This window comes from Poromitra crassiceps (genome assembly GCF_964638095.1).
Source record: "Poromitra crassiceps genome assembly, chromosome: 6".
Classification (NCBI taxonomy): domain Eukaryota; kingdom Metazoa; phylum Chordata; class Actinopteri; order Beryciformes; family Melamphaidae; genus Poromitra; species Poromitra crassiceps.
In genome coordinates this window covers 63,155,399-63,175,106 of record NC_139627.1, presented here as the reverse complement: position 1 = coordinate 63,175,106, position 19,708 = coordinate 63,155,399, and the positions used below count along the sequence as shown (strand labels likewise).

Sequence of the window (19,708 nt, the reverse complement as noted above, 5' to 3'; positions counted from 1 at the left end):
CATGAATAATACCAAGATTCATAGAATTATGTAATAAAATATTTAATCAATCACAGTATCAATGGCCATTAACACAATGATTAGAATATCGGTTCATCACATTTATTCTACAACTAATAAACTACCACCTCTATAGCTAATACCTAATATTAATAAACATAATATGAGTTGTGTGGGTGTGTGTGTGTGCAGCGACTTAAGTCTGCAGGTCAGAAGCAGGCTTGAATGTGTGTGTGGGTATGTGGGTGTTAATTAGCACTTGTGTGTGTGTGTGTGTGTGTGTGTGTGTGTGTGTGTGTGGGAGTGTGTGTGGGAGTGGGAGGAGGAGGGAGGAGAAGGTGGAGTGTCTTATGTCACCCCAGGATTGGCTAAGGGGCGGGCTGATCGTGTTAAGACCGCCTCCTTTTCAAAATGGCAGTTTTGCCAATTTTGGTGGAGGAGCGAGAGGGAGCTCGAGGGGGAGAGAGAGAGAGCAGGGGAGAGAGAGAACATGCAAGGCATCAACTTCACACAGATCTCTAACAGTCAACATACATGATAATGCATTTTAACCCCTAACTCTGCCCAGACCATTAAACCATGAACTCTCACGCGGATCCACTCGGTTAAGTGAATCATTCCGTTGTTGGCACGGCTGTCCTGTGCGCGGTGGGTTTGGCTGCGGTGAGGAGGAGGTTCGAGGTTGGCTGAGTCGATGTCGGGGCCGGCGTGCGTTCTCTCGGTCGGTTGCAGAGCAGTGGTTGGCTGCGATCTGTGGCTGGCACCACGGTGTGTCTTTTGTGTCCTTCGTCTGCTGTGCTCTGTGACTGGGGCCACGGTGTGTCTTTTCTGCAGCCGTTGGTTTGCCCTGCTGCGGTGTGGCGTTCTTCTTCTTCTCCTGCACGTGCGGTGCGTTGGGAGGGTCGTCGGCCAGGCGGTCTTGCCTGGAAGCTTGGTCAACAGTTGGCGTTGTGCCACGCTGTGGCAAGTCTGGAAGCGCCAGGGGGGGCTTTCCCCTGCGACTTATAACACTAAAACGACTTAAATTAACTGAGATTAAGTAGAACTATCTCAGTTACGCATGCTATATCTTGTGGGACTTACGGCTTTTCCTTTCAGCCGATTTCTGGTGCTGCTGTGGGCTCGGAGTCCTCTGGGCCCGGGTCAGGCCTGCAGGGGGTGCAGAGAGCGGGGGAGGGGAGCCGGCTTCCTGGCCCATCCAACCCCTTGGTTCAGCTGCGTGCGAAAGCTTACTTTAGACTCCAAGTTAAACTGTTTCCCAGCAGTTTTGTTACTGTGTGGGGAAAATCACGAAGGGTTCTCATTGGCCTCTCATGTGTCTTTTGGTGAAGGTTCTGGCCAATAGTAGCGCTCTGTGAGCTGGACTGTGCCCACTCTGTAAGGTGAGGCAAGGAAAAAGGGGGTTTTATGGCTTGATTACCCTTAGAGATAAAACAATGGCCGGAACCCTTTGAGGCTCTGCGAGGTGTGAAACGTCCTGGGGGCAACCACAAAAGCCATTTGTCTCCTCTTAATAGAGGTTTCTTAGCTAGAGAGGAAAACATGTTAAGCCATGATATGTTCATTGTAGGGGTGTCACGATACACTCAGTTCACGATACGATACGTATCACGATACTGGGTTCACGATAACGATACGATACGATACGATTTTAACAATATTTTTTTTAACTTGAATAATGACAATATATGACTGGAAAAGTAGTATTTTATTTGAAATGCACAAATACAAAACATGCTGTTGTGGGAAATTGTTATTACAATAACAACTAGAAAAAACATGAGATTGGAGATAAGGCTTATCTTGAAATAGAATGAGTTACACCGTCACTTAGATTTACTTTGAACTAAAAGGTTTCTCAGCAGTATAAATTCTCATTATGCATCTTCAGTTTTTCTTCAAACTCAAACAAGACTTTTCTTAGTCTATTTTTTATGCATCTTCAGTTTTTCCTGTCAAGTAAAAAGTTTTGCCAGAAACTCAATTGAATGGTTTCTCTCCTGTATAACTTCTCATGTGTCTCTTCAGAGACTTGTTCAACTGAACTACTTTCCACACATTGAACTTCAACAAACAAAGACGTTTCTTTGTCTATTTTTGGGGGGGGAAAAAAAAAAAAAAAAAAAAAAAATTCACGATATGAGATTTCATCTCAACGATACATATCGTGACGTTTTACTATCGCGAAATTTCGTGGGACGATATATTGTGACACCCCTAGTTCATTGTGGTTCATATTTCTCATGATACAGTACAGTCCATAATGTGTCGATCACAACAGGTGTATGATGCTGAGAGACCCGAAACACCTTACGACCCCAGTTAACATCACTGATGACGTGTCCCAGTGCATGCTGTAGCATGCATTTTAGATCTGTCTGAGCACAGACAGATCACTTCACAGTGGGTCTGAGTCCAAACAGGCAGATCACTTCACAGTGGATCTCTCTGCCTGGAGCAGGCTGGACTGGAAAACAGGTCTACATAAAAAACAAACGGTTCTTTTAAAAGCACAGCAGGGACCTTCAACAGACCGAGTCCCCTTCTACATGATGGACCACCAGAGTGTTCTCTCTGTTCTATGCAGGTTCTCTATGAGTGTGAATTACTTCGGCCTGTCGTTTAGCCTGTCGGCTCTGTTTGGGAACCCGTTCCTGAACCAGGCTCTGCTGGCACTCATCGAGCTGCCAGCGTACGCTGTGGGCCTCCTGATGCTGCGCTCGTTCCCTCGCCGCCTCACCTTCGCCATCTACACGCTGCTGGGTGCCGCCGCCCTCTTCCTCATCCAGATCTGCCCAGACAGTGAGTGAAACCTTTCTGCTTGTTCCTCTCATTCTGCTTGTTCTCTTTCTCTTTAAAGACCTTTTCAACTTGACAACAGAAACAATCTAAATTGGCCCTAGCCTTACTTTGCGTTGCAGTGTTTAGCTGACAGGAAATAAACTTGAGTCCAAACTGTTCCCTAGCAAAAGAATTCCGGTGAAACGGTCTATATCTGCCTTCCATTCTATTTTTTATAGCTTTCTTTATTGTTTTTAGTCAGATTATCATTATTATTATATTATATATTGGCTCTACCTCTGTGTATGATTGGTCAAAGGTTTTCAAGTTTGGCACACTCATAGCCTGCCCTGGTAAGCAGAGCTTCAAGCTGTTTTGTCGTATTTCAGCCACAGGGGGCACTATACCATGCAGTGAAACTTAAAGGGGGACTGACCCTCCCAGATTTCTTGCAAAACGGTATTCTACTTGATTTGAAAACTCTGCAGGCAAGATGGCCGCCTATACTGCCTTCTTTAGCTGGCAGAATTCCTCCCCCATAAACTAACATATCTTGGCCAATAAGTATGTAACATACAAAATAAAACAACCCGTAATGTCTTCATTTGATGTAGAATGCAGAGGACATGTAACTGTTTAGTTAAACTTGCATTCCAGGAAGTTTAACGATAATGGCTCGAGACTGTTTTGTCCTGAAACCCACTCGCTTTGTGCCAGAACACAATTGATTGGGGGTGGAACACGCCAGGATTGGCCAACGCCAACGCCAGTGCCCAGAACTGTCAAATCAAATCATCGACAGAGACGCTATGACCCGCCTCCCAGTATTCTCAGTGTATCCGAGATAGATATCATAGAAAACGTTATGAATATAGCCACGTTATAAACAACAAACTAACGGTGGTGATCCGTATGGAAACAGTGTTACTCGAAATGGTTAAAAGTTATATCAATTTGGTCATTCAGTGGCGTTTTACTGCCATGTAACATAACTAACTAGCGGCTAATATTAGCCACAGTAGGCATTACCCATGGATGCATTGCTCTTAAAGGGCTCGCGCCACGTGAACTACAGTAATAATCAATGGGGAAAAAAACAAATTTTCACATGAGTGGGGCGCGTGCTAACCCCACCGTGACGTCATGATGTACCAAATCTCCCATTCATTTGAGGGCACACAAAAAAGCAGGTTTGAACCCATAGTCAAGTCAAGTCAAGTCAAGTCAAGTTTATTTGTATAGCACATTTCATACACAGAGGCAATTCAAAGTGCTTCACATAAAATGGTTGACAGGAAAATAAAAGAATAAAAGAAGATAATAAAATGGACATTTAAAAGCATCACAACAAAACTTTAAAAAAGAGTATAAAAAGTGCATTAAGCAACAGGCGCAGCAGTTGCAAAAAGAGTTAAAAACTTATAGAGGACTCATTGGGCTTGCATGATAGCTGTCAGCAGTTAAAAGCGACGGTAAACATAAAAGTCTTTAGTCTATTTTTAAAAGTAAGTAAGGTTGGGGCAGATCTGAGGTCTTCAGGCAATTTGTTCCAGCTAGCAGAAGCATAGTGGGTAAGCATAGAGCCTTCCCATGATTTGATTTGATCCTAGGGACAGTTAATAAGCTGGACCCTGCTGACCTAAGAGTTCTAGATGGTTCGTAGCGTGGGAGCAATTCAGCTATGTATTTTGGGCCTAGGCCATTAAGTGATTTATAGACTAATAACAGTATTTTAAAATCTATTCTATGACACACTGGCAACCAGTGTAAGGACTTAAGAACTTGAGTGATATGATCAGCTTTCTTTGTCTTCGTTAGAACTCTAGCAGCAGCATTCTAAATGAGTTGAAGTTGCCTAAGTTCTTTTTTGGAGAGACCAGAGAAAAGGCTATTGCAGTAGTCTAACCTACTATAGATGAAGGCATGAATGAGTTTTTCTAGATCCTGTCTGGACATGTATCCCCTAATTCTTGCTATATTTTTAAGATGATAAAAAGCAGATTTTCTGATTGACTTAACACATTGAGTGCCACAGCGCTTCAGTAAAATTGTCTGCAGCCTGTGCCAGATTCACTTCCATTCAGTTGAAAACAGCTATAGAATTTTTTCTACTATGGCTATATTGAAAGGGCTGGACTTTAATGAAACATTGAACACTCCTGCTTCTTCCAAAGAAGAAATTTTGTTTCTAGACAGTTCCATTATGAAATGACACCCTCTGAAAAAAGTGCACTTTCAAGGGTTTTCTGTCGTTTTTTTTTACTTTCCAAGATATAGTCACTTTTATGAATACCTTTTGCAATCTAATTTCGAGCACATTCACTGACTCTGGCTGGTGTTTTCTGATGTGGTGGCGTGGTGTTGTGTCTGTGCAGCCTGCGTGCCCTCTCCCCCCCCCCCCCCCCCTCTCCACCTCTGAGCTGCGGGCTCCTCCCACACGCACAGAGTTTGTTTTCTCGACTCCGTTTTTGCCCCGGACGGATCCCAGCGCGCATCAAGGAAATGATGCGCGCTGGCAAACGCGACTGAACGAAAAGGCTTGGCCGTTCGGCTTCGGATGCTGGCTTTCTGGCAGGAAATCGTGTGGAGATAGATAGAAGCATAAGAGCTCAGTTGTGAGCGCGGATGCAGCCGAGCCCACTCTCCGCTGCAGACAGAGCAATATATACGGCTCTGGCTGAAGCATGCATCGGTTTCCTCTTTGATCACGGCTTTCTCCGCTTTCTCCTGTACAAAGTAAAGGATCTGAGGTGGGTGGCGCAGCTTCCGTGACGATGTTTAAGGTGGCGCCGTGTGATCCCTTGAAGGGATTCATGCTCACTGGCTAGGTACGACCTTAAACAGCAGAATTATGGAATAATATGAATTATGATTTTAGGACGTCCACAGACGTCCTTGGCACTCCTCGTTACTTTTTTTTAGGACGTGCACAGACGTCCTTGGCACTCAATGTGTTAATGTGGGAGTTAAAGTTGAGATCGGAATCAATAATAACGCCAAGATTTTTGACTTGATCCTTAGGCTTCAGGGATCGAGACTCAAGGCGTGCAGTGATTTTAAGCCTTTGTTCTTTGGGGCCAAAGACGATCACCTCTGTTTTGTCTTTGTTTAGCTGTAGGTAATTCTGGCACATCCAGTTATTTATTTGATCAATGCACTGGCACAATGATTCTATGGGAGCATAGTCAGCTGAGGAAAGAGTTATATACAGCTGAGTGTCGTCTGCGTAGTTATGATAGGCTACTTTGTTTTTTTGCATAATTAGGCCTAAAGGGAGCATATAAAGGTTGAAGAGAACGGGCCCCATAATGGATCCTTGAGGCACCCCACAAGTCATCCTAGTTAGGTCAGATGTGTAATTGCCAATGGAGACCAAGTACTTCCTGTCTTGAAGATAGGACTTGAACCACTGGAGGACCGTAGAGGGAACTTATGCTGCTGAAAATGATACAAATGGTACAATGGTAACAGTTTGGTCTCAAATGTGGAAATCTTGACCAGAATTCTTCACACACCACCCCCAAAGTCATATTGGTTAAAACCTGAAAAAAAGTGTTTTGGGGAAACAGTCCTGGTCGCCCCATTTGACCTCGACACTTGAACCTTGGTAGAGTATGTAGCCGTCATTTGGCATGCTAAAGGTCTGGGTAGATTTTCCGCCATCTTGGAAATTTTGTGAGTCGAAATGACACCAAATTTGGTATGCATGGTCGATGGGCATGCTGAAACAAAAATAAAACTTTTCATAACGATTGGGTAAAAAAAAATGGTGCTTATTAGCCAATTCTGCTTTTGACAAAATTAAATCTATCAGAAGTTCACACATTAACACATTGAGTGCCAAGGACGTCTGTGGACGTCCTAAAAAAAAGTAACGAGAAGTGCCAAGGACGTCTGTGGACGTCCTAAAATCATAATTCATATTATTCCATAATTCTGCTGTTTAAGGTCGTACCTAGCCAGTGAGCATGAATCCCTTCAAGGGATCACACGGCGCCACCTTAAAAATCGACACGGGAGCTGCGCCACCCACCTCAGATCCTTTACTTTGTGCAGGAGAAAGCGGAGAAAGCCGTGATCAGAGAGACACCGATGCATGCTGCAGCCAGAGCCACACAGATTGCTCCGTCTGCAGCCGACAGTTGGCTGCGATCCGTGCCCACAACTGAGCTCCTCCGCCTCTGTCTATCTGTCTGCATATAGTCTCTCCACACGACCACCCGCCAGAAAGGCAGCACCCGAAGCCGAACGGCCAAACCCTTTCCCGCAGTCCCGTTTGCCATTTCCTTGTTGCGCTGGGATCCGTCCGGGGAAAAAACGAGGCTGCGAAAACAGACTGTGTGCGTGTGGGGAGGAGCCCGCAGCTCAGGGGTGGAGAGGGGGGGAGGGGGGGGTGGGGCACGCAGGCTGCACAGAACTATACCATGTCACTACATCAGAAAATAGTAGCTAGAGTCAGTGAATGTGCTTGAAATTAGAGTGCAAAAAGTATTCATAAAAGTGACTTTATCTTGAAAAGTAAAAAAAGACAGCAGAAAACCCTTGAAAGTGCTCTTCTTTCAGAGGCTGTCATTTCATAATGGAACTGTCTAGAAACAAAATTTCTTCTTTGAAAGAAGCAGGAGTGTCCAATGTTTCATTAGAGTCCAGCCCTGTTCATATAGCCCTAATAGAAAAAATTCTATAGCTGTTTTCAACTGAATGGAAGTGAATCTGGCACAGGCTCCAGACAATTTTACTGAAGCGCTGTGGCACTCAATGTGTTAACAGTCTACTCATTAACGGTGACTCGCATGGAGTCCTGATGGCTTGTGGACGCCACTCACACCGGTCCTAATGGATGTGGCTGTAGCGGGGTGAGACTGGTCTCTCCTCTCCCTCGTCAGTTCTAACACAGGGGTGACTGACAGACTGGTCTCTCCTCTCCCTCGTCAGGTCTAACACAGGGGTGACTGACAGACTGGTTTCTCCTCTCCCTCTTCAGGTTTAGCCGGGCTGACCTTGGCTCTGGTGCTGCTGGGTAAATTTGGCGTGCTGGTCAGCTCCTCTTTGATGTACGTGTACAGCACCGAGCTCTACCCCACTGTCATCCGCAACACAGCCATGTCCTCCTGCGCCATGTTCGGCAGACTGGGCTCCACCGTCTCTCCATACCTGGTCCAGCTGGGTGAGACAGATCATATCACCTCTGCATATAACAACCTCAGTCTGACTAATAAGGATGACTAACCTTTCTCTTTCCAATCTGCTCCAGACACACCTGGAACGATTATTCTTATTTAAATATCATTATGTTTGAATTTGACTCCTTTTTAATCTTCGTAAAATGTATGTGACATTGAACTGTTTATTTTGTGTGGGTAGCAATAGTGGTAGCAGTAGTAGTAATGGTAGCAGCAGCAGTAGCAGTAGCACTGCTAATGGCACTAACCAGCATCTCTCCTCTCTCCAGCGGACTTCTATGAGGACCTGCCGTGGATCGTGATTGGCTCACTCTCGGTTCTGTGCATGCTTCTATTTGTCTTCCTGCCTGAGACCTTCGGACAGCCGCTGCCTGACACTCTCCAGCAGATGGCGCTCATACAGCCGTAAGTCCTTACATTCAACTGTACTACAGGGACAGTAGCAAACTCTTGGCCTATAGAAAAACAGACTACAATAGAACAGAAAAATAGAATATTGGCACAAGTGTTGGAAATCCTGTAGCGACCTCAGTTGACCCCATGTTGGAAGACTAAGTGGGCCACAGCTCAGCAGGATTTACACAATATAATGATTTCATTACACACATTTCAGTCTGCCTTTTACTCTTTAAAGGCCCATTCCGTAACTTCTGACTCGTACTGACACCGGTGGCCGTTAGAGTAACTGCAGGCAGCATGTGCTCAAGGTGGCGTGCGTGCACCATACTGCCTCCTGGTGAAAACAATGACAGCAGAGGTGAAGTTGGTTGCTTTGTGGATAATGAATGTAACAGTTGTAAATATGCTTAAAGTTAGTGTTATGCTTATGGAACATTGTTTGACTGTTCAGTTTGGTCAACTGCAGGCATTAGACGGTACCGTATAATACAGGGGGAGCAGGGTAGTTCCTGGCTCACGCTAACGTGAATATCCTTATCCATTTCCCCACAGCCAAAACACGATCAAACATGCCACAATAACGTCCGATAATTCATCCAGAATCCTTCCTGGGCATCTTGAGGCTGATCTGACCGATAAATTGTCCAGGTTGCCGTTTTCAAGTGACTTCTATGAGTTAACGTTACAAAGCAACCAACAGTCTGCTGTTGCCAGGCAACTGCTTGAGCGCGTGCGAGTATGGTGCCCGCGCGTCAGCTCGTTCACACGCTGCCTGCAGTTACTCTAACGGCCACCGGTGTCAGTAATAGCTAGAACTTACAGATAGGACCTTTAAGACATTTAAGAAGCTGCTGTCTACATTGAGTGTCTTTCAGTATGTTGGTCAGTGCTGACAGTGCAAAACACCAAAACATCAAACACATGAAAAACAAGAAACTTGCACATTATCACTTAAAGTCCCTGGAAACCAAAATCCACAAAAACGTTCTAACTATGTTATTTAGGGTCTTATGTTAGTAATTTTGTGCCTCCGAAATTATTATACATTACTTTCAACCCAAAGCCTTAAAATCGCCACTTTTCTACAAGATTCTACAAAGTACTTCCTCATTGAAGACAGCAGTGCGCGAGGTGCTAAAACGCAGGAGCTTATGACGTCATAAGCTCTATATAACCTTTGTACACGCACGCAATCCCACCCACCTATGGCAAGTCCTTTCTTTGCCCCCAGTGACAGCGCTCCCTCGCTGTCCGTCTCCCTCCTGCCAAGCGCTGTGCTTGTGAGATTAGCAAGGTGTCGGGTTTCAGCCATGCGCTCCTCTCTCTCTCTCTCTCTCTCTCTCTCTCTCTCTCTCTCTCTCTCTCTCTCTCTCTCTCTCTCTCTCTCTCTCTCTCTCTCTCTCTTGACAGACACTCAGGCAAAGAACGGACAGAGATATCTCATCCGAGCCGCGGAGCAACACACACACGCACACACACACACACACACACACACACACACACACACACACACACACACACGGTGTGTGCACTCATCTCTCTTTCTCCGTTTCCCTCCCCCCTCTCTCTCGCGCTCTCCGAGAGACAGAAATTTCCCTGCTGTAGATGGGACACGCCCACACATTCCGCGGGAGAAAGTACACTCTAAAAAATAATGAAATCTCATGAGTTTTGCCATGGCTGTCAAACCTAAATTTATATACTTTGCGACGTTCATCATCGTTCAAATTTGGCTGGTGGCTTATTAACATAGGGTCCTGTGATGTGATTAACTCAAAATGCTAAATAATAAAGAAATATTTCTGGTTTCCAGGGACTTTAAGGAAGATGGCAATTGTAGTCAACGTTTTGTGAACTATCGTTATAGTCATAGGCTAGGTAATGTTAGCTAAACCAACAGCTGATTGATTTCTGTGTAAATGCAGCCTGAATGATGCAAGTCTCATCTGCTTCTAGGTTCAGGTGGCCATGGGCCTCTGCAAAGGATCATGGGAAATCAGCTAAAGACGAGACTGCTAAAGCTGAAGCTAAAGTCATCAATGCTACTCACTTATAAACTACAGACAACACAGAGACTACCGACAAGTACAGAGACTATGCTGACAAGTACATGTCAGACTACAGACCAGTACAGAGACTATACTGACAAGTACACAGACTACCGACAAGTACAGAGACTACCGCCAAGTGCAGAGACTACAGACAAGTACAGAGACTATAGACAAGTACACAGACTACCGACAAGTACAGACTACTACCGACAACAAGTACAGAGACTACTGAGAAGTACATGTCAGACTACAGACAAGTACAGAGAATATAGACAAGTACACAGACTACCGACAAGTACAGACTACTACCGACAACAAGTACAGAGACTACTGAGAAGTACATGTCAGACTACAGACCAGTACAAAGACTATGCTGACAAGTACACAGACTACAGACCAGTACAGAGACTACCGACAAGTACAGAGACTACAGACAAGTACACAGACTACCGACAAGTACAGACTACTACCAACAACAAGTACAGAGACTACTGAGAAGTACACAGACTACAGACAAGTACAGACTATCGACAACAAGTACAGAGACTACAGACAAATCTACTACCAGTAACACAGAGTGCCCTATCTTCCACCTGGCGCAAAATGGCACAAAGCACAGCGCAAGTGTCATTGCTATTTTCCGACTGACGCAGTTGTCATTTTCACACCCAGCGTCTACTTTGTTTAAATAACGAATGTACTGCCGCTCATCTGTGCACCTGTGGGTGTGTTGGTCTGTGGGTGTGTTGGTCTTCAATGAGGTGTGGGCAGGTGTAGTCTTGGTGCATATTGCTAGCTTGAGGCAGCGGAAAGCATTTGTGCCATGACCACCAAAAACCTGCTCTAAAGTCTGGCCACCAAAAACCTGCTCTAAAGTCTGACCACCAAAAACCTGCTCTAAAGTCTGGCCACCAAAAACCTGCTCTAAAGTCTGGCCACCAAAAACCTGCTCTAAAGTCTGACCACCAAAAACCTGCTCTAAAGTCTGGCCACCAAAAACCTGCTCTAAAGTCTGACCACCAAAAACCTGCTCTAAAGTCTGGCACAGGGTTTTTCTGCTATAAAGGACACATTATTCAGATAGTAAGATATGTCTCTCTCTCTCTCTCTCTCTCTCTCAAACACACACATAATGTTATCATGCAAAATAGATAATCTACTATGAAAATTTGCACTTTACTTCATTCCTGACATGTATTGGTTGCCATATAGACCGGTTTCTGTGCAACGTCATCACATAGATGCGCGCACATCGCGGGGGTAGAAAGCCGCTCCACACATTAGACATGTATGCTCCACACACTCGTTTGAGTTGACTGCTGCCTCGCCTGGAAAGCAGACGAGAGCAGCTGAGCGCAGTCAGGTGAGGCGTCAACAAGTCAAAGGCCCAATTCCAATTCGCCCCCTTACTGACTCACCCCCTTAGAGGCGCGTTCATGTGAAGGGAGTGAGGGCTTAGGGATGTCCCACGGTGAAATCGCAAAGTGAATGAGGGCTCAGAGTGAGCCCTTTCTGCCCCCTTACCGTAAGGGAGCAGCTGTGGCCACTTACGGAAAGGGAATTGCCCACAATGCATAGCGTTGTGACGTATAAAATGGGGAAGGCTGCAAATATCTGTCAAATAAATAAAAGAACACGCGCGAAACGAACGCGGTCTTTGCGAGTGCGCTGGAATGCCTTAATTGACAATGAAACATTAGCCTACATTAATAGGGATTTCAGATTAGACAAAAATATTATATCAGAGGAATGCAAGTAGTTATTTTACACAATCCTAGAATAATCATCGATCATTTCTATTACAATTGCAATCCACAACTTTTTTGATGAATGAGAAATAGTTTTACCGAATCTGTATTGTACAGTATTGACATTGTGTATAATGTTGGGTGACATGTCATTATTATGCTTATTTTAATTATAATTACACATGTTGCAGATTGCAGATTTTGCAGTAGGCTACATTTATTTTTAAATTACCTGTTGTCCACTCTGTAGAGCCAGAGCCTGGATGAGAACAGACTCATCAGGGAGTCTATCCCTCAAAGCGTCTTGACAATAAACAATATATAGCGAGCCCCAAACCTGCCAGAGTCAACATCATCTTGTCAATTGCAAACGGCTCTGCTGTCCCAATCCTCCTATTTATCTAATGTGGATCCCTCCCACACTTGATGACTCAACCACTTTCAGATGGCGGCCATTAGAGGGGCTCAGGGCTTGAGTCTTTAGGGGGGCGGATTGGAATTGGGCCAAACACCCCCGCAGCACACTCACTGCTGCTTTTCTTCTTCTACAGTTTTGTTTGACAGCGGTTTGTAAACAAATTAAAACATGCATTAGCGCCACCCACACTCACTGCTCAAATGACCCTGCCCTTCAGATTACTTATTTTATTGTTAATGTAGGCATTACAGGTGGTATTTATGTAAAATATGGAGTGACAGCTTGGAATAGATATAACATTGAAGTTTCTACACTTCACTGTGGGTTTGTGATGCACCTGTGTTGAACCAATGGGCGCTCAGCTTGATGCGTTTCTCGTCATCCTCTGTCCCTGCGCGCGCACGCCGCACCCATTGTTTGTATACAAGAAACCCGTCTATTATGCGATCACCCTTACGCACTGTCACATGTGCAACCTGCATGTCCTGTTAACCATCATCACGCATTGCCAATTGCTAAATATGGAGACTATGCAATGCTACAGACAGGATTGCTCTGATCTGGAGGTAGAAGGAAACTCACATTTAATCCGGTGTAGGTAGCAGATGTGTTCGGCCTGTGCGTACAGATGATGTCACAACACAACACATTAAGATTGGCTGTACGTCTGAGAACAGCGATGGAAAACGGGGATGTACATTTTATTTGTACTTAACCCTTGTGTGGTGTTCACGTTTTTGTTACGCACCCAATGTTTGCGGGTCTGCTGGACCGACAACATTATTGCGTTTTAAAACAAGACAGCAATCAAATTTATGTAAAGATACTAAGTGATAATCCGGAAGATTTTCATGGAAATGAATTGTCTGTAAAGTCACTAGCCTATATATCACCAACTGAGCTACCACGATGGCCCAGTGTGCACTCAGAAAACGTGTTATTTTATGTTCTTCACACAAAATGAGCCAAGGCCAAGATGAGTATCAGGTTGAAAAAATAATTAATTGCATCATATTTATTTTGGTAAAGATTAAAATCGGATCCCACAGCCCCGAACACCACAGAAGGGTTAAGTAAATTGTGTTTGGGGTCATGTAGGCTACTTTGTTCCATTTTAAATCGAGTTAGTTACAAAGTAAAATACATCCAAAGTTTGAGTATGCCATGGTTCAACATTTTAAAGATCTTCACAATGGTTATTCTGTTGTCTTCACAGCTGTTGGTATTGACCATATTCCGCTTTCTTCTAGAGAGGTTACTTAACCAATGTGAGAGCCACTGGATCCATAGACTCCAAGCTATGGCCTCTCCTGGTCTAAATGATTCTGGTCTCTTTTCTATGATGTTTTTCTTTGATTCTTGTATTGTATTGCTGTTGATATGATGCGTCTGCTCTGCTTTCTACGATACTGCCCTCTGGTGGTGCTGTATATGTCTGTGAAGACAATCAGTTAATTGCACCCTTCACACCTCACCACCTGTTGCAGATTATAATCTTTCTATTTTCTATATGAATGTCTTGACTGCATGGTTTCACATCTCATTGTGCCCTGATGAAGGCCCATGTTGGGCTGAAACATGTTGGCTATTTTTCATTGTTCTACTATGAACTAAGCTATTTCAATTCAAGCTTTTTTAACCTTTTGGAAGAGTACCTTGGCTGCCTGCTTTTTGACATCCAAAGTTTCCCCAAGTTTTCTATGAACGATGGTCAGTCAGAGAGCAACGAGAATGTATTGGTGCTTCATCACAAACGAGATGGAGAAAAATAAGAAAAATGACCTAAATCCAACTCAAACCCCATCAGATTTGGTTGAAGTTGAGGATGAACTTGAGTCAAAGTGAAAAAGGTACCTAGTTTGAGATCATCCCCGCCCACAAAAAAGTAACAGATCCAACACATCTGGTATCTACACCGACAGACACTTTCACCGTCTTAGCCACAACTGGATGCTCAGAAACTCAGTGGCTGCCATTTTGATCTAACGGTTAGATCAAGATTAGATTCTAAGCAGTGCCTCACACAGGCTGTCTGCTGACACTGCAGTTCACAGTCTTTACCCCTCCGCCTTATGGCCTCATTTGGAATTGTAGATGTTGTTCCTTGTACTGGTTTCACTCATACGGCTGTAATGTAAACTGACAAGACAGATCTCATTCTACAATGGATGATGCACAGACCTGAATTTAATATGCAGGCTTTCAGAAATAACTGGTTGTATTGTATTTTATCATTTTCCATTTGTAGATTTTCACAAGAAGGCCTTTATACGCTTATTTGTGTATGAAATAAACGTAATTTGTATGAAATAATGGTGTATGAAAGTCATTTATATTTATACAACAGGAAAGTGTGTGATGGGGAGTGCTTGTGTGATTTGGGCTTGATGAGGAAAGGAGTTATCGGGTATTTATTCTAAAAGCTTCTGAGTGACTCCTGTGAAAATCTGTACAGAATAATACCTGCAAACATGATTATATTGTGCTATGGAAGCCAAATGATATGGCTATATATTTATCCACATTTTCTTAAATTACCGTTAAACAAGTAAAATGTACAGTAACTCTAAGGCCTACAAAATGACCCTTCTGCCGGAGGCAGAACTCGCCATCTTCGGCTGCTCGGAGACCTCTCTGGACTTCCCCACAGCTGTGCAACAGTCTCTGACACTGGGGACAACTGTTGCCACACAAAAAAACTCATTCTGAAAGAATGGAATTCCCCCTCTTCATCTTCTTTCCAACTGTGATTGACGGACATGATCTCTGTTATATGGATGGAGAGGCTCAGATCCCTGAGAACCAACTCACTTAAAAAGTTTCCAACCATTTGGGACCTGTTTCTAGCCTACCTTGACGAGGTTGAGGCCGTGGGTGACTTGCCCGGCTGGTTCATCTTGGACCCCTCGCTTGGGACCCCACGCACAACATATCTTACTAGCACATAAGCAGCTTTATAGTAGTTCAAGGTTCACTTTTTTTTTTTTTTTCATTTTTTATATGCAATTAAGACACACAAGCTCAGTCACAGGAAAGGAAAAGAAAGAAAAAGCATACACATATCAACATTACGACATCATAGTGAGGTGCTGCTACCAGTCGCATAAGGTGCTTATGTGCTTCTAAGAGATGATATATAGAATCCAGTGTGAGGAGTCAATGAGAGATCAGCTGGGTGAGTTACCTGTTGACCCTAACTTCGTTCAAGTAGGCCATAAATGGGTCCCAGATGGGAGAAAACTTCCTAAGTGAAATGGTCCTCAGGAACCTGAGTCTCTCCATACGTATAACTGAAACCATGTCTGACAGCCATAGCTGAAAAGAAGGTGGGGAGGGGGACTTCCACTCCCTTAGGATGAGTCTCTTGGCGACGGTTGTCCCCTGCGTCAGAGACTGCTGCACAGCAGTGGGAAGGAGCAGAGAAGATTCAGAGCAGCTGAAGATGGCAAGTTCCGCCTCCGGCTGAAGGGTTACTTTATAGGCCTTGGAGTACCAATCAAATATTTTGGACCAAAATGTAGATAATAAAGGGCAAAACCAAAAAGCATGGGACAATGTACCCTCTAACACTTGACACCTATCACAAAGTGGTGAGACCGAGGGGTAGATCTTGTGCAACTTAGACTTCGAATAATGAAGACGGTGAGTGACTTTAAATTGGATCAGCTGGTGTCTGCTGTAGATTGAGCAGAGTTGGACCACAGATAGACTCCTGTCCCATATAATTTCTGATAAATCAACACCAAGTTCCTCCTGCCACGCCTCTCTTATCCCCTCAGTGGGGGCTCTGGTGCAGCCATCAAATACACACACAAATCTAGAAATAAGATGCCTGGAGTGGGGGCGGGGGCTTAACAAAACATTAAAAAAAGCATGTTCATTTGGGATTACTTCAAAGTCATGAATCTTGGATCGAACATGAGCTCTAACTTGTAGGTATGTAAGCCAATGTGTGTTGGGCAAATCAAATTTTCCCCTCAGAGGATCAAAGGATGCAAAATGGCCGTCTATGTCCTATAGGTCTCTGAAGGAAACAGCCCCTTCTCACTCCAGGCATGGCAGTTTCTGTCTAACCGTGAGGACAAAAAACTGTGATTAAAACAAATTGGCGTATGAACAGAGACATCAGGTATATTCACAACTCTCCTAACCTGGCTTAGGATTCTGACTGAGTTTTTTTTTACAACGGAGCTTAAATTTGCTAGCTTAGAAAACAACAAGGCTGACAAGGAAGAATCTGCAATAGAGCTGGCCTCCATAAGGTTCACTTTATTTGTCTGGGAGAAATGTGTCTTGGAGTAGAAGAGAAAGAAAATGCTGCAGTACATAGTCAGGTCGCCATTGTAAATAAGAATTTGTTCTTAACTCATTGAATGCCAATGACGACAGCTGTCGTCAATTCAAATACTAACGTAGAGTGCCAAAGACGACGATTGTCGTCAATTGCGTTTTTTGACGGTGGGACGTGGATCAATCCCTGATACATCTCTGGTACAACTATTGTAGCTATTGGAGGTCTATAACCTATTTTACAGAACCCTTAGGTGGCGACAGTGCTCTCCACATAACAGAAAGGCAAGGAAAAAACAAAGAAGAAGTCGTTATGGAAACGGAAATCGCATCGCATCCGTATGCATCGATATGCTGAAGCACGTTACTGCAGCTGTGCCTGCAGCAGCCAATCTGCTCCCACAATTGAGCCGCTCCGTGTCGGTTGCGACAGCACATCTGCACATCCACACCATGGAGTTGTTATTATTCTCAACTGGAAGCATCGTTGCCGGTGACAAACACACGCGGAACGCTGTAAAAAAAACTGGATGTTGCGCACCCTTCACTGTGCGCACAGCAAACTCAGCAGAGAGCCACCACAGACAGGAGGAGGAGTGTGCAGTTGAGGCGAGGCGAGGCGGGGCGGGGCGGGGGGGGGGGGGGGGGGGGGGCACGCAGAGCAGCACGCAACACCCAGACAGACCCAGGCAGCAGGACAGGATTGACAAACGCAAGCCAGAATATCCGATGCCCACCAGCAGCAAATCAAGACCAGCAAGAAGCTGCAACCAGCAGCGCACGCAGGGGCCAGCGCTGCTGGTTGTAGCTAAAAATATTATTCTGCCAAACAAAATTCCCTGGCCTAAACTGTTTTATTGAAGGAAATTATTTTTGAGGTGTGACTACATTAGAAAAGATTAGCTTCAGAGTCAGTGATGTGCTTGAAATGTTTAATTTCACAAAAGGCCAATTATCTCAGCTTCTAGAAAAAAATTGCTGTTTTTGGATGAATCAAGCTATCTTCTCCGGCTCATAACTAAAGAACGGAAAATGGGATCAATAAACTTTTTTTTGCAGATGATAGAATAGAGTCTCATCGTTCTTTGTGCGTGTTCAGTGTTTACATAGTAATATCACACAATATTCTGTGGGCCTCGAGAAATCACTGAAAACGCTCTGAAACTCTGGCACTGGGAGCGTCCGTTCTCCAAAAGTGGCTGGCACTCAATGAGTTAATGACTTGCCTGGTTATATAAAGGTTAAATAAATAAAACATACAGACATTGACAGTACACATTAAAAACAGTGTAAACGGTGACACGTGCAAACGCTTAGCAAGTTGAGGTAGTCACGGTCATTCATCAGTCATTTATACTTTCAGGCATATACCTCTCAGGCCTTAGCACCATACAATAACGCAGTGCAAATTCTGCAGAGTACAAAAAGTTCTAGTGCAATCAGTTACAACAACACTAGTAAATCACATATATTACAGGCAAGCAAACAAGTGATTGTTAGACTTACTGTACATGTTGGCAAACAAGCAATTGTTAAAACTATACATAGGCAAGCAGGCAGATATTAGAGCATGTGAAATGATCTCAGAGCCTTTTCTGTCTGACCTCAAGGGGGCGCTCATTGATCAGTTTAACTGATAGAGGAACACATTGAGTGCTTGTATCTGTTGTGCTTACACAGAGGGACCCTGTATCTCCTACCAGAGTTCATCAGCACATACTCGGAGTTCAACACATGGGAGGTGATAGAGAAAATTTACATCACATTAGCCTTTATTTGGACAATCACTAGTTATTAATATATTCATATACATTTCCATTTTAGTTACATATAGTTATGACACAGACATACTTCATATTTAGATGACCTGTGTACATACACAGATATACATCATATTTGGATAACCTGTGTACATACACAGACAGACGTATTTAGATAACTTGTACCATACATTTGCAGCTCCTCTCTATCGCACACTGTGCCCTGTCACCATGCCACGGTGCTCTCTACAGGGCCAGAATAACAGATAGGTTGAGTCTACAGAGTGGCCTTCCAGTGTGCGTCAAGACATGTAATCTGATGTGTGTCCTATAAGTATCTTTGAGTTTCTGTTCAATGTATCAAATGTATGGTACAAGTTATCTAAATACGTCTGTCTGTGTATGTACACAGGTCATCTAAATATGAAGTATGTCTGTGTCATAACTATATGTAACTAAAATGGAAATGTATATGAATATATTAATAACTAGTGATTGTCCAAATAAAGGCTAATGTGATGTAAATTTTCTCTATCAGGAGGGGTCAGACAAAATCCTGTTGGCCTGCTGAACGGTGGATTGTTCAAGGATCTCTTGGGGGGTGAGGGGGGTTGGGCATTCCCATAATCTTCCCTGCTGTTTTGACCAGACTAAATATTTGAGATTTGGATTTGACCGTTAGGTTTCCAAAACAGCTGGTGATGCCATAACGTAAAATGGACTCTATCGTCGCTCTATAAAAAATCAACATAATGTTCCTACAGACACCAACAACTCTGAGCCTAGGAAGAAAATGGAGACGCTGATGGATTCTTGCACAGACACTTGTCACATGCGTGTGCCAGTTAAGATCCCTATCAAAGTGGACCCCTATAGGTACTTGTAGGAGGTGACCTGCTTGATGTCATGGCCATGTATGGTAACCGTGCTGTGGTCCCCAATTGACCTGGGATCCACCACAATCTCCTCAGTGTTACGTACATTAATCTGGAGGTGATGCTCATCACAGCAGCCCACAAACCTGTCCACTCCAGCTGTATGGCTACTGATTTTAGAGTTGCTTGTGAGTAGACCGAGG

At 44.1% G+C, this 19,708-nt stretch overlaps 1 protein-coding gene across 1 annotated transcript in view; it reads left to right on the top strand.

Moving 5' to 3' along the window:
- Nucleotides 1–10,419, top strand: part of LOC310778023 (organic cation/carnitine transporter 2-like) — a gene marked incomplete at both ends in the record, with an annotated part of 53,942 nt that extends 43,523 nt beyond the window's left edge. The window contains 4 exons of the mRNA XM_083638338.1: nucleotides 2,588–2,802; nucleotides 7,766–7,948; nucleotides 8,234–8,369; nucleotides 10,320–10,419. Of these exons, the coding sequence (XP_083494464.1) occupies nucleotides 2,588–2,802; nucleotides 7,766–7,948; nucleotides 8,234–8,369; nucleotides 10,320–10,419 (634 nt within the window). The remainder of the gene's footprint in view (nucleotides 1–2,587; nucleotides 2,803–7,765; nucleotides 7,949–8,233; nucleotides 8,370–10,319) is intronic.
- Between the last annotated feature and the right edge of the window lie 9,289 nt (nucleotides 10,420–19,708).